The sequence below is a fragment of the Magallana gigas genome, chromosome 5 (assembly GCF_963853765.1).
Source record: "Magallana gigas chromosome 5, xbMagGiga1.1, whole genome shotgun sequence".
NCBI classification, from domain to species: Eukaryota; Metazoa; Mollusca; class Bivalvia; order Ostreida; family Ostreidae; genus Magallana; species Magallana gigas.
The window spans coordinates 49563124-49576448 of record NC_088857.1 but is presented as its reverse complement, the minus strand read 5'-3'; the positions used below and the strand labels follow the sequence as shown (position 1 = coordinate 49576448).

The window sequence follows — 13325 nt, the reverse complement described above, 5'->3', positions numbered from 1 at the left end:
ACGAGCTAAATCACGAATGCAGTGCAATCAAGACACCTTAATCGAATCATGCCATCGCAATTTAGTATAAATTTATTTTTCTGATAACCTTCTGAAAACATGACATTACATAATATCCGTGGTGTTTGCAGGTGAGAAGATAAACTCATTAAATATATTAAATATGAATTCATATTCAATTGAAGTTATGGGTTATGTTTACACATAAGCATTTTATATAAGAATATTTACATAAACATCGAACAATATAGAGTGTAAAATAGATAGCATGACCTGTATGTTAAATGAACTGTTTTAGTTGATTACAACACTTAAAAAAAAAGATCTATAACCGCTTCTCTCAAATAGAAAAACCAAAGCATAACACGATAAAATATGTCTTCTCCTATTCACTTTGCTAAATGTTACATAAAAGGCATAATATTATTACTTACCTACGGAAATTTAAAAATAGATATAATGTGTACGGCGCGTGCGCGCGCGCGCGTGTGTGTGTGTGCATACGTTAATTAGTATTTTCATATTTTTTAACAGAACAAGTTTTAAAGAAACATTCTAGAATTAAACCTATAAAGTAGGTATACTCGTAGTAATGTAAAAACTAACAACAGTTTAGTGATAGCGATCATGCAAATGTAACCAGGTACAGATTATCAGTTATGATGTACATCTAATGCAAAAGGGCAACAACCATTGATTATATTTGTCGTAAAAAAAACTGTGTTAAAGAGGCATGGTCACGAAACTTTCAAAGTTTGTAATTGTTATTGTTGTTGAATGTGTAGAATGCTTTATTTGAATATTTTAAATCAAAATTGATTATGAGCGCAATCGTTGAGTTATACTCAAGATACAGAACTCAACATTCTGTTACGTAAAAAAACACAGACCCTTTTTACATAATAAATGCTAGAAAAAGTAATATTTCAAACAAAATTTGGTGCGAGCTAACTTAACGTCTGCCAGTGCTCATAACATATAAAAACATACATATGAGCCATTTTTATTTAACAAAGAATTGCTAACGGTTAGCTCTAACTTTCCAACTTACATTCATATTTTGCCAGATTTTTTCTCGCTTGACCTGAAATTCATTGCAAAGAATTGTATAGATTTGAATGATTAAAATAGATTGAGATGTTAAGAAAAAATTTCAAATCGTGACCAAGACCTTTTAATGATCATGTTCAAATTTGATTCAAAGCAAATACTATTAAGAAAAAGTATGAGACACTCGATCTTTGCATTTTTAAATCGAACCAACTGTGCAACCATTGGTGTATCGATAAACCTGCATTCGATATGAATAATTCAAACAATGTAATTTGTTTCACCCAATGTGCGCAAAAATATAATTTTTCCATAATTTTTTGCGAAGGATAAATCCTTACATCTTTATTTGCTTTTGATATTTTAAAACGCAAAACGATTTAATAAATATTTAGATATCTGTATATAAAGTCCATATTAAAGATACGCATATTAACAGTCAAATTCAAGAGTTTTTCATACAACAAACAATATACTCATTCACTTCAATTTCTAAAAATCTCCCCAGAATTAAACCAAGATAATACTCAGACTTTTTAATTATTTTTGTATACATTTTGTGTATATGTAATTAAAACGAAGACTGACAAATAAAACTTTGAAGAAACGAAGTTTGGTACATATAAAAAAAACCGTCTAGAAAGGACATCAAAAAATCATCTGATGTCGTAAAGCATTTATGGATCATTTTAAAAGATATCTAATACAGACCGTCTTTTTGTAAACGTTGTCGTAACTGTGGTACAGGAGCGTGTTCCATTGTAAGAAATTTGTGAAAGGTGATACAGCAAAAAGAGGTGAATCAGCAGTAAACTGAAAGATAAAAAATATTTAAAGGCATTTCAAAATATGCATAAAACATATGTAATGCATGTTGTGTAGGCAATCAAAAAAGTTATTGAAAAAAGATATAAACATAAAATGTAATTAACCTTTTTTATGTTCAACATATGATTAACATATGTTAATAAACACATGTTAATCATATTATAACTATTCAAAATGTATGTTTGATATATGTTAAACATGCGATTAACGTATGTTTATTAAAAACATGTTTAACAAAAGGTGCTCGTTTTTTTTATGGCGAACAAATGTTTTAGAACATATGTTCAAGGTATGCTCAAGTAATATTGAACATACATGTACGTTGCAATTTCACCTATATGTATAAATCATTTTTAAAAGAAATAGCCAAATATTTCCAGTTTTAATAAATGCTGAATTGGGTTTTTTTTTTATTACATTTGTCTTTGAACAGTTTTAACAAGAGATTGGAGTTTCTGTGGGTTGTTGCTTTCTTGTGTGCTAATTAAATCTAGCCGTCAAATATTGACCTGCTTTCTTCTAATTCGCTAGGAGAATGACCGAGTAAATTGTGTTTCTTATTCAATTTGATGAAAATATTAAATATCACTAATAGTAAAAAAAAAACCAATCATATTAAGAAGTGTGTTGATTTACATAATGAAATGTGTATGTTTTCTGGAGGTGTTTCATGTTTTAGCAATGGTACAAGAAACGAAGACATTGATCTTCAAATTATATAACTTGGCATGACAGGATTGAAATTTTTGACATTGTATTCTCGTTAAATGTGAATATTTTATATATATTTCATAAAGGACAACATTGTACATTTGATATGGTCAAATTCATGAATCTACATATTTTTATAACGCGCCAACGCGCCTTACTCAATGTTTATGCACACACCGCTGCAATTAGACTATATCTTTCGAAATATAATAGTAATGCAATGATTGTTATCAGTCATAATTGTTCAATAGCCGTTCATTTATCACGTAAATAAAATGGGCTAATCAGCACAATTTTGCAAACTTACGAAAATATTGACATCTTTTGAAATATACGTTATAGCGCAGGTCTGTTCTAGTACAATTTTTGTTTTTATTAATATAATTATACACATTTAATTTTAGTTTAAAAAATTTATATGAGCAAGCATGCGCGTGATGTTTTAGAGTAAAAAAACGTCGGAAATCACCAATATTTTGCTCCAAAACATTCATAAATTTTTTTATCAAAATAAGACAATCTTCATGACGCCATTTTTACATTAAGACGGCACCGGGATTGAAATTTTCAACGTATCTTAATTATATATACAGGTATATATACTTATTTTCAATATGATTAAAAAAAATTCATCCATATATCTAAAACACTCTACAGAATTATAATTTTGGGGGGGGGGGGGGGGCGAGAAATGCATAATACCGCATGTAGTCTTCTCCTTAACTTTTAGTTTATTACTGTGGAATCATTAGATTTCGTGGTGGCTCAATTTTCGTGGATTTCGTGGGTACCTATAATCCACGAATTAACATCCTCCACGAATAATATATTAGGGTTAAAAAGTAATATTTCGTTTTGTAGGTATTAGAAAATACACGAAATTACGTCCCCATGAACCTATAAAATTTCAGCAATCCACGAAAATTGGTCCCCACGAAAATTAATGATTCCACAGTATACGATGTAAGAAATAAATCAATTTGATTTTTCTATGGGCAAGATTATGATATACTTTGTGGTGTCGAATTCAGTCACATTCAATATTCTAAGTCCTAGATCTACTTTATTGAAGCCTTTGCATTTTAATGGTACCATCTGTCACGTACATGTATCATCGTTTTTGAAAGGGGGCGCCAGACACGTACATGTATCATCGTTTTTGAAAGGGGGCGCCAAACTCACAAAAATACAACAAAAAAGAGAACTTCCCAAAATCATGAAAATTCTAATGGGGGGGGGGGGGGGCGTAATATATAATATCTTAATATCCTACCCCCCACCCCGATGCTACGTGCTTGGCCTCTGATATTATTTGTGAATTCAATCTTTAAAAAAGTTAAGGCTTTTATGCAAAATTCCACTATAGTATTAAAACTAAAGCAAATGGTTTTATGATTGGGAGCGGCAATATACAATGCATAGCTATGTACTTAAGGAGTGAGAAACGGATATTTTAATACGCATTTTTCGGGGAATACCCTTACAGTTTTGCGACTTGAAGATTAAATTTCTCACGTTTGCTTACTTTCAAACACCCCTCCTTGAAACGAACATGTTAATAACATGCATACAACTACAAGTTTTTGAATGTATATAATTATGCACACTGGAACGTCTACCGTATTGAAATACTTCCTTATTATTATTATAATAAATGAAAGGCAATCCAAAAGACAATTTGCAAGATATGTCAGACTTAATTATCAAGATAATATTTATTTAAAACAGATTTAAATTTTACATGAAATAGAACGATTGACTAATGCAAACTGTTGAATCGTTAAGAAAGTTAACCTTTAAAAATAGGATATTTAAAATCAAAATCCTAAAAAGTTTTAACAAGCTAAATCACGAATGCAGTGCAATCAAGACATAGTTCACCTTAATCGAATCATGCCATCGCAATTTTGTATAATTTTATTTTTCTAATCACCTTCTGAAAACATGACATTACATAATATCTGTGGTGTTCGCAGATGAGCTGATAAATCCATTAAATATATTAAGTATGAATTCATATTTAATTGAAGTTATGGGTTGTGTTGACACATAAGCATTTTATATAAAATATTTTCATAAACATTAAACAATATTGAGTGTAAAAAAGATAGCAATGTACAATAATACAATAATACATGTAGATCCTGTATAAATAAAATCACTTTTCCCCCCTGGATATTCTTATGTTTATAATCATTAGTCCCTTTTCTAAGAGGATGATTTTATAGTCATATCACATGTTGAGTATTGCAGTTCTCAAAAAGATCCTTAATAATTGTTTATATATGGGATATAAACCTACATCAAACTCTGAACCTTCTTGTGGGGCCGAAGAATTGTCCATGGGCCAAGGTCTTAACAATTATAAAGAATCATCTGGCTGATTAGTTTCTGAGAAGAAGAGTTTTAAAGATTTACTCTACATATTCCTATGTTAAACTTTGCCCCCCCCCCCATCCATTGTGGCCCTACCCTACTTCCGGGGGCGTCATTATTTTCACAACTTTGAATCAACACTACCTGAGGATGCTTCCACACAAGTTTCAGCTTTCCTGGCTGATTATTTTCGAAGAAGATTTTAAAAGATTTACTCTACATTTTCCTATGTAAAACTTCTACACCCCCTCCCCATTGTGGCCCCACCATACCCCCGGAGGTCATGATTTTCACAATTTTGAATCTATAATACCTAAAGATGCTTCCTCACAAGTTTCAGCTTTCCTGGCTGATTAGTTCTTGAGAAAAAAAAATTTTACTCTATATATTCCTATGTTAAACTTCGACCCCCATTGTGGCCCCACCCTACCCCTGGGGATCATGATTTTCACAACTTGAATCTACAGTATATAAGGATGCTTCCACACAAGTTTCAGCTTCCCTGGTCTTATGGTTCGTGAGAATTAAGAAAATTTTTGAATTTTTTTGGAAAATTTTCATAAAATCCTAATTATCTCCCTTTGCAAAAAGGCGTAGTCCTTAATTTTCACAACTTTCAATTCCGTTAGGCTAACGATGCTTTGTGCCAAGTTTGGTTGAAATTGGCCAAGTGGTTCTTGTGAAGATGTTGAAAATGTGAAAAGTTTACAGACAGACGGACGACAGACAAAATGTGATCAGAATAGCTCACTTGAGCTTTCAGTTCAGGTGAGCTAAAAAAGATCTATAACCGGTTCACTCAAATTGAAGAACAAAAGCATAACACGATAAAATATGTCTTCTCCTATTCACTTTGCTAAATGATACGTAAAAGGCATAATATTATTACTAACCCACGGAAATAAAAAATAGATAGAATGTGTACGGCGCGCGCGCGAGTGTGTGTGTGTGTGTGCATATGTAAATGAGTTTTCATTTTTTTTATTCTAACAGAACAAGTTTAAAAGAGATATTCTAGAATTAAACCAATAAAGTAGGTATACTCGTAGTAATGTAAAAACTAACAACAGTTTAGTGATAATCATGCAAATGTAACCAGGTACAGAATATCAGTTATGAAATGATGTACATCTAATGCAAAAGGGCAACAACCATTGATTATATTTGTCGTAAAAACTGTGTTAAAGAGGCATGGTCACGAAACTTTCAAAGTTTGTAATTGTTATTGTTGTTGAATGTGTAGAATGCTTTATTTGAATATTTTAAATCAAAATTGATTATGAGCGCAATCGTTGAGTTATACTCAAGATACAGAACTCAACATTCTGTTACGTAAAAAAAAACCACATACCATTTTTTACATATTAAATGCTAGAAAAGGTAATATTTCAAACAAAATTTGGTGCGAGCTAACTTAACGTCTGCCAGTGTTCATAACATATGTAAACAAACGCATGAGCCATGTTTACATAAAAAACATTGCTATCGGTTAGCTCTAACTTTCCAACTTACATTCATATTTTGCCAGATTTTTTCTCGCTTGACCTGCAATGCATTGCAAAGAATTGTATAGATTTGAATGAATAAAAAAATTGAGATGTTAAAAAAAATTCAAATCGTGACCAAGACCTTTTAATGACCAAGTTCATTTGATTCAAAGCAAATACTGTTAAGAAAAAGATGGGGCAACTCGATCTTAACATTTTTAAATCGAACCAACTGTACAACCATTGGTGTATCGACAAACCTGCATTCGATATGAATAATTCAAACAATGTAATTTGTTTCATCCAAAGTGCGCAAAAATACAATTTTTCCAGAATTTTTTGCGAAGGAGAAATCCATTACATCTTTATTTGCTTTTGATATTTTAGAACGCAAAAAGATTTAACAAATATTTAGATATCTGTAGATAAAGTCCATATTAAAGATACGCATATTCACAGTCGTATTTAAGAGTTTTTCATACAACAAATAAAATACTAATTCACTTGAATTTCTAAAAATTGCCCCAGAATTAAACCAAGATAAAAATCAGATTTTTAAATTATTTTTGTTTATATTTTATGTATATGTAATTAAAACGAAGACTGACAAATAAAACTTTTAAAAAGGGCTTATTAAACGCATGTAAGATATTTAAGTATAATCAATGCGATGTCTAATATAAGTAGGTTCGATTGAACCATATTTTATCGTATAAACTCAATGGGATTGGGTTCAAGTTCCAAAACTTATTATGTCCTTTTCCTAAAAAAAAAACATAACAAATATTTTCTAACCATAATAAAAGGTCACTTAACATATGCAATATGTATCTCATACGTTACTTAATTACTTATGGCACTATATAATGGATATAAAAAAGGAAGTATGGTACATATCAAGAAAACCGTTTAGAAGGGATATCAAAAATTCATCTGATGTCGTAAAGCATTTATGGATCATTTTAAAAGATATCTAAAACAGACCATCTTTTCGTAAACGTTTTTGTAACTTTGGTATAGGAGCTGTGTTCTTTTGTAAGAAATCTGTGAAGGGTAATACAACAAAAAGAGGTGAATCAGCAGTAAACTATTTAAAGGCATTTCAAAATATATGCATAAAACATATGTTATACGTGCTGTGTAGGTGAAAAAGATATTAACACAAAATGTAATTAACCTTTTTATGTTCAACATATGATTAACATATGTTAATAAACACATGTTAATCATATTATGACTATTCAAAATGTATGTTTGATATATGTTAAACATGCGAATAACATATGTTTATAAAAAAATATATGTTTAACATTTGGTGCTCGTTTTTTATGGCGAACATATGTTTTAGAATTTATATGTTCAATGTATGCTCAAGTAATGTTGAACAAACGTTGCAATTTCGCCTGTGTATGAGCCAGCTTTAAATCATTTTTAAAAGAAATAGCCAAATATTTCCAGTTTTAATAAATACTGAATTGTCTTTTTGATTACACTTTTCTTAGAACCGTTTTAACAAGAGCTTGGACTTTCTGTGGGATGGTACTATCTTGTTTGCTCATCAAATATAAATCTTGACCTGCTTTCTTCTAAATCGCTAAAAGAAGCTCATTAATATTTATAGACAGTCAAAACTGGAAAGTTCTTTGCCAAAATTTGCTCTGCTGTGTGAAATTGACGCTGTTTCTGCAAAATATACACCTCTGGGTTAAGCGAGTGTTATTGCGTTCAATTAGTTAATGACTGAACAGCTAAGCATTAATAGACCCCGCCTTCGTCAAATCAGAGTTTGTCTCGTACTGCCAAGTCCAAGCTGTTAAAACGGTTCTATTGATGTGCTTAAAACTTGGGGGATTTGAGATTGATTTTGTGCCGGTTCTGGTATTTAAAACATCTAGGAGGATATATTGAGTGAAACAAAATGTGTTTATAGCCTCTGTTATACACATGTAGCTTTATCTGCTTTTGAATTGTCGAGTCACCTTTTCTTTAAATCATTCATTAATGCATTTGTTATTGCATTTGCTATGGCAAACGTATTAATGAATTATGTAATGAAAAATGCATTTAATGCATTTGTCAATAAAGGTTCTCTCAAATATTAGACAGGTTGCTAACATGAATGTTTTTCTTGTCTTTGCTATCAATTTTAACACTAAATTTAATTGTTTAGGGTGCTTACTCTGCCTAACTAATTTCAGAAGAGCTTCATTCGGGATTTTCAATAAAATTTTGTGTGCCAATCTACGGGTTATTAGCTAGATACAGAACTCAAAATTATGTTATGTTAACAGATCTAGAGCACAAACCTTGTCTTTGTTTATATATTGAAGAAAAAGCAAGGTTTCAAACAAATTTTGAATTTTTGATTTGAGAAAACATAACTTCTACCAGTGTTCATTACATATGTAAACAAACCTATATGACAGGAGCCTTGTTTACATCACACTGTAAGCTCTGTATCTTGAAAGTAGCTCGATAATTTACATTCATATTTTGCCTGACCTTTAGAAATATACTAGTAAATCATTGTAAGATTGTAATGGAAAAATTATCTTTAAAAAACTCAACATCGAATTATATATCACAACCTTTGGTTTATCGACAAACCAAACATTCGATGTACATGTATATGCATAAAGTTCAATGATATTTGTTCAGTTCACCCAAAGTGCGCAAAAGACATTTTTTAAACGTATATGCGAAGGAGAAAACCTTACATTTTGAACGTCATCTCTTTATTTACTTTTAGTGTTTAAAACGCAATACGTTTTAACAAATATCTAGATATCTATAAATGAGATACGCATGCCGTCAACCAGATTCAAAGGTTATTCATGCAAATAAAACGAAAATCGCAATCATTTGACTTTTTAAAAATAAAAATGCATAACTAAAATACAATATATATAACTAGAATTATTTATTGATTCACTCGTGTAGGTGATTTTCATACGAACGATAATTATGACACTAGGAAGTAGATTACGCATCTAGGATAGTTTATTGCATATAAAAGGAAAAGTCCGAATATACGTTGGTTGCGGTAACATTTGACATCTTTTTAAAAAATGATTCATTAATGCATTTTTCATTTACACTTTAATATCATAGCTAACTATGATGTCATAAATATATTTGATATCCATTTAATCAAACTTAATCGAGGGAGTAGGGTTGTTAAGATATATATAAACTAAAGTATAATGAAGAATAAAAAAAATAGTTCATTTTTTCATCTATAAAATGTAATGGTTTCCTGTATGTTTTATACATAGCTCTTCTCAAAGAAATTTATATAGTCTAAAAAGACCGTATGGTCAAACCATCGAGGCCCATCCAGCCGTTTTATGGTTTTACAATATTTCCACTTTCTACCCAAAAGTCTGTTTAGACCAGGAAGTTGTTGCTCCATTTCATAATGTTTACAAGCATTTAAATGTTCGAGTAGGTCTTGGATGAATGCGTTTATTATGGTCAGACATTAGCAGACATTGCCAATAAACTGTTGTGCTTTTTAACGTCGGATATTTTTTGTATTAAAATTACCAAACATTTTTTTTCTGTCAAATCGATTAATGGTTGTGATAGTGTTTCCATTTTACTAATATGAATAAATATGGACATCGGAAGGTAAGTTCTTTTGCTTTTATACAATCCGTAAACGTCTGAATAAATCGTCTGGGAATAACACTAGTATTGATTTTTTCTGTGAATCTAAATTCCAATCAGACCATCGAGACATTTAGTGTGCAAGAGTTATTGATTCTTGTAGGACGTTTGTTATTGAAATAAGCACATATATCCCATTATTCGTTAAGATGTGTTATTAAGATAGCTTAAGCTTTTTAATAAGACTCGGGGGGGGGGGGGGAGAGAGAGAAAAGAGGACTGACTACATCATAAGTTTTATCTATTTTCTAAAGTGAGATCGTTTGTCGATCCTTTCTGTAATTTTTAAAGCTAAGCTTTTATAGTTCCTTACCTGAACGTGATAAACAGGTTTCTGTATATTTGTGCATTGTATTTTTAGCGGCATCATCTTCTGTCAATTTAAATCCGATTTTTTAAGTCGTGAATTTCAATCATATTTTGTTTTTGGTTTTTGTCAATAATAATTATCAAAAATATGCCAGTACCACGTTTAGGCTCAAAATGAAATAGCTAGGCGAGTTGTTAATTATGTATGCCATTTTAGTTCACTTTTTACGTCGTTGCAAAATTCTAACCAAACAGTAGATTATTTTCAGCAAAACCAGTTCAATTAAACCACTCCAAAATTAAATTTGAATATGCTGCGATATAAGTAATATTTAAAGCACATGTTTGTCGATCATAGCGTTATTCTGTCCTGTTTGGGCCCTTATTCCAGTACATGTCCAGTATTAAAATGAACACAACTAAAAATCTTTTAGGTTGATTTTTTTCAATTGTAGAATCTTGGCTATTCTTTCTTTTTACAATTAAACATTGGCCTTCTTCGGACTAAACTAAGCTATTCAAAATTTCAGTAAGCATGGACATCTCAAGGGTAAAGCATTAGATAAATATGTGGCACCTGAGCGAATTCATAACATACAAAAAAGTCATAAAATATAAATGTTAGTTTCATTTATTTTATTCACTTTGTTGTACTCATATAGATTCATTTTCAAATTTAATACGATTTATATTTTTTTATTTACTCAACATTGAAGGTTAAAGATATGCTTAAAGAGTTGTCGACTGATTGCGAGCACAGATACCTATTTATTCTTTCATTCGAATTCAAATCAATTTATTCATCAACAGATTTCATACTTTAATTTGATGTACATTAGCATAGATTCCATATACATGTATTTTGTACAATCCGACTTCATGGTCGCTATTTCTCAAAGGTTTGAAGAATACATGTCCAAGAAAAACAAAGATATTTCATGTGATGATATATGAGCGTGAAACGAAAAAATGGGTTACATATTTTCTTCATTTTGATAAGTTTCCCTTCTATTACTGTTTTATGAAAGTTAATTCTATTTCTAGCAACATAATGTTATGCGGGAAACATAGGCATCTTCAGGACGTTATTTTATTTTTCTTACAAAAAAATCCTGCCTATCTATACATGTACATGTATCATTAGGTTGGGATATTTCTTTATATTGAGAACAATACATGTACATAATTCCAAGTGTATGCGCGTTACAGGTACATACAATTGGAATTTCGATGAAATCAGACACGATTTAATCTTTTATACCGTCAAACGATTTCAACTAAACAGAAATCTTCATCTTTCATGGAATACTTTTGAAAATATGTGATATAGAACCGCTTCATTTTATAAAAGAAGTTTAATGCGTTCGATGTGTAGTATCAAAAGTTATTGTCATTTTGTATGAAGAAACGCTACAGAAATTTGCAGTCAAACCATGTAGCAGGTATTCAAGTTTAATGTTCTGTATCACCTCAAGTTCAACAAACAAATAAATCATCTTGAGACACCCAAGCAGAGAAAAACTCACCAAAAAAATCATCTTGATAAGGATGTAATTTATTTTCCTGTAAAACTTGAGTACCCAAGAGACACAAAAATGGGCATGGATGACATCAAATATTTTTAAAATGTTTTGTAAAGAAAAACGACAATATTGTCGGTCAGATAAAAATCATTTTTAATTAAAAATCAATATCGCTGCTATTTTCTTAAATTTTACATTTTCATAAATAGCGGATGTATCTTACATTTTGGCAAAACAATATTTTCAGTAAAACTTTTCCGCTATCAAAAATTATTACCAACGATGAAGCTAGGTTTTTTGTCAATAAAAGATAACATTACAGCATATCAGGTTCCATTAATGACATTTATTGAAAAAATGACGTTGAAAATAAACGAATATAATGCATTAAAGTTTTAGAAGGCCACTCTAAACAGCATATACTTAAATATTTGACAAGATTGCCTAAACATCATAACTCCGAAAATGGCATTTTTAACAAGGAAAGGCTTCCAAAATCAAAACTATAATACAAAAGGCAAAAAAGTGGCCAAAAATTATGCCTTTCTAACAAATTATTTATAATCTTTATAATAAGTAAAGTATACGACTAAGATACACGTACATTTTTTATACGAAATGTATCTCTTTGAAAAATATTGAAAAGTAATTTTGTTTACTTGTATAAGTATAATTATGCTGTGATCAGAATTCATATATTTGTATTACCTTATTAATAAGTTAAAATTGAGCATTGCATAAACAAAATTAAAATAAAGATTTTATCATTCTTTAGATATATATCTTAAAGACATTCTCAAAAACCTCTATCCTTATATAAAGAGCAGCTAAAAGCAAATCATAACAAAACAACTAGGCCTCCATGCAGCTGCTATATTTCGTTTGTTTCTTGATGCAAATGCTTTAATGAGACGCATCTAATGACATTTTTATATCAGAGTACTTTACCTTACTTTAAACTTTTGCTGATTCAATTAAGAATGAAATAATTTTATGGGTATAACACATTTCAAATATACGGGAGCGGTTAGAATCTCTTTAATGTCTTAATTTCATGTAGAAGTATATGTAACAAATTGTTATGCCTGACAAATCCTGAATAAATAATAAACGGGATATAGATAGCAGACAAGCTGGCTATATAAGATATCGCGTAACATATCTGAAACGACTCGACAAAATACCTCAGTGCACACAGCTCTACTGTAGGACACAACATAAATAAATAAGTTTTGAGAGTACAATTTGTTAACAGAAAGATTTTACTACGTATGATTTTTTTATTTATATAATATAAAATATAAAAACAGCATAAGCTTGTGGGTTTTTGTTTTTTTTTTTGTTTTTTTTTTTGCCTTTTTTGGGGCTGTTT

General features: G+C 30.3%; 1 protein-coding gene across 4 annotated transcripts in view; it reads left to right on the top strand.

The window, feature by feature from the left end:
• The window catches only part of LOC105331210 (MAM and LDL-receptor class A domain-containing protein 2), a 100041-nt gene that overhangs the window by 4342 nt on the left and 82374 nt on the right, over positions 1-13325 (top strand). The window contains exon 1 of one of the 4 annotated variants that reach the window (XM_066086116.1): positions 9926-10082. The exons of the other annotated variants lie outside the window; for them this stretch is intronic. Coding sequence (XP_065942188.1) covers positions 10059-10082 — 24 coding nt within the window. The 5' untranslated portion in view covers positions 9926-10058. Of the gene's footprint in view, positions 1-9925; positions 10083-13325 lie in introns of those variants that run through there. 4 annotated transcript variants of the gene reach the window in all.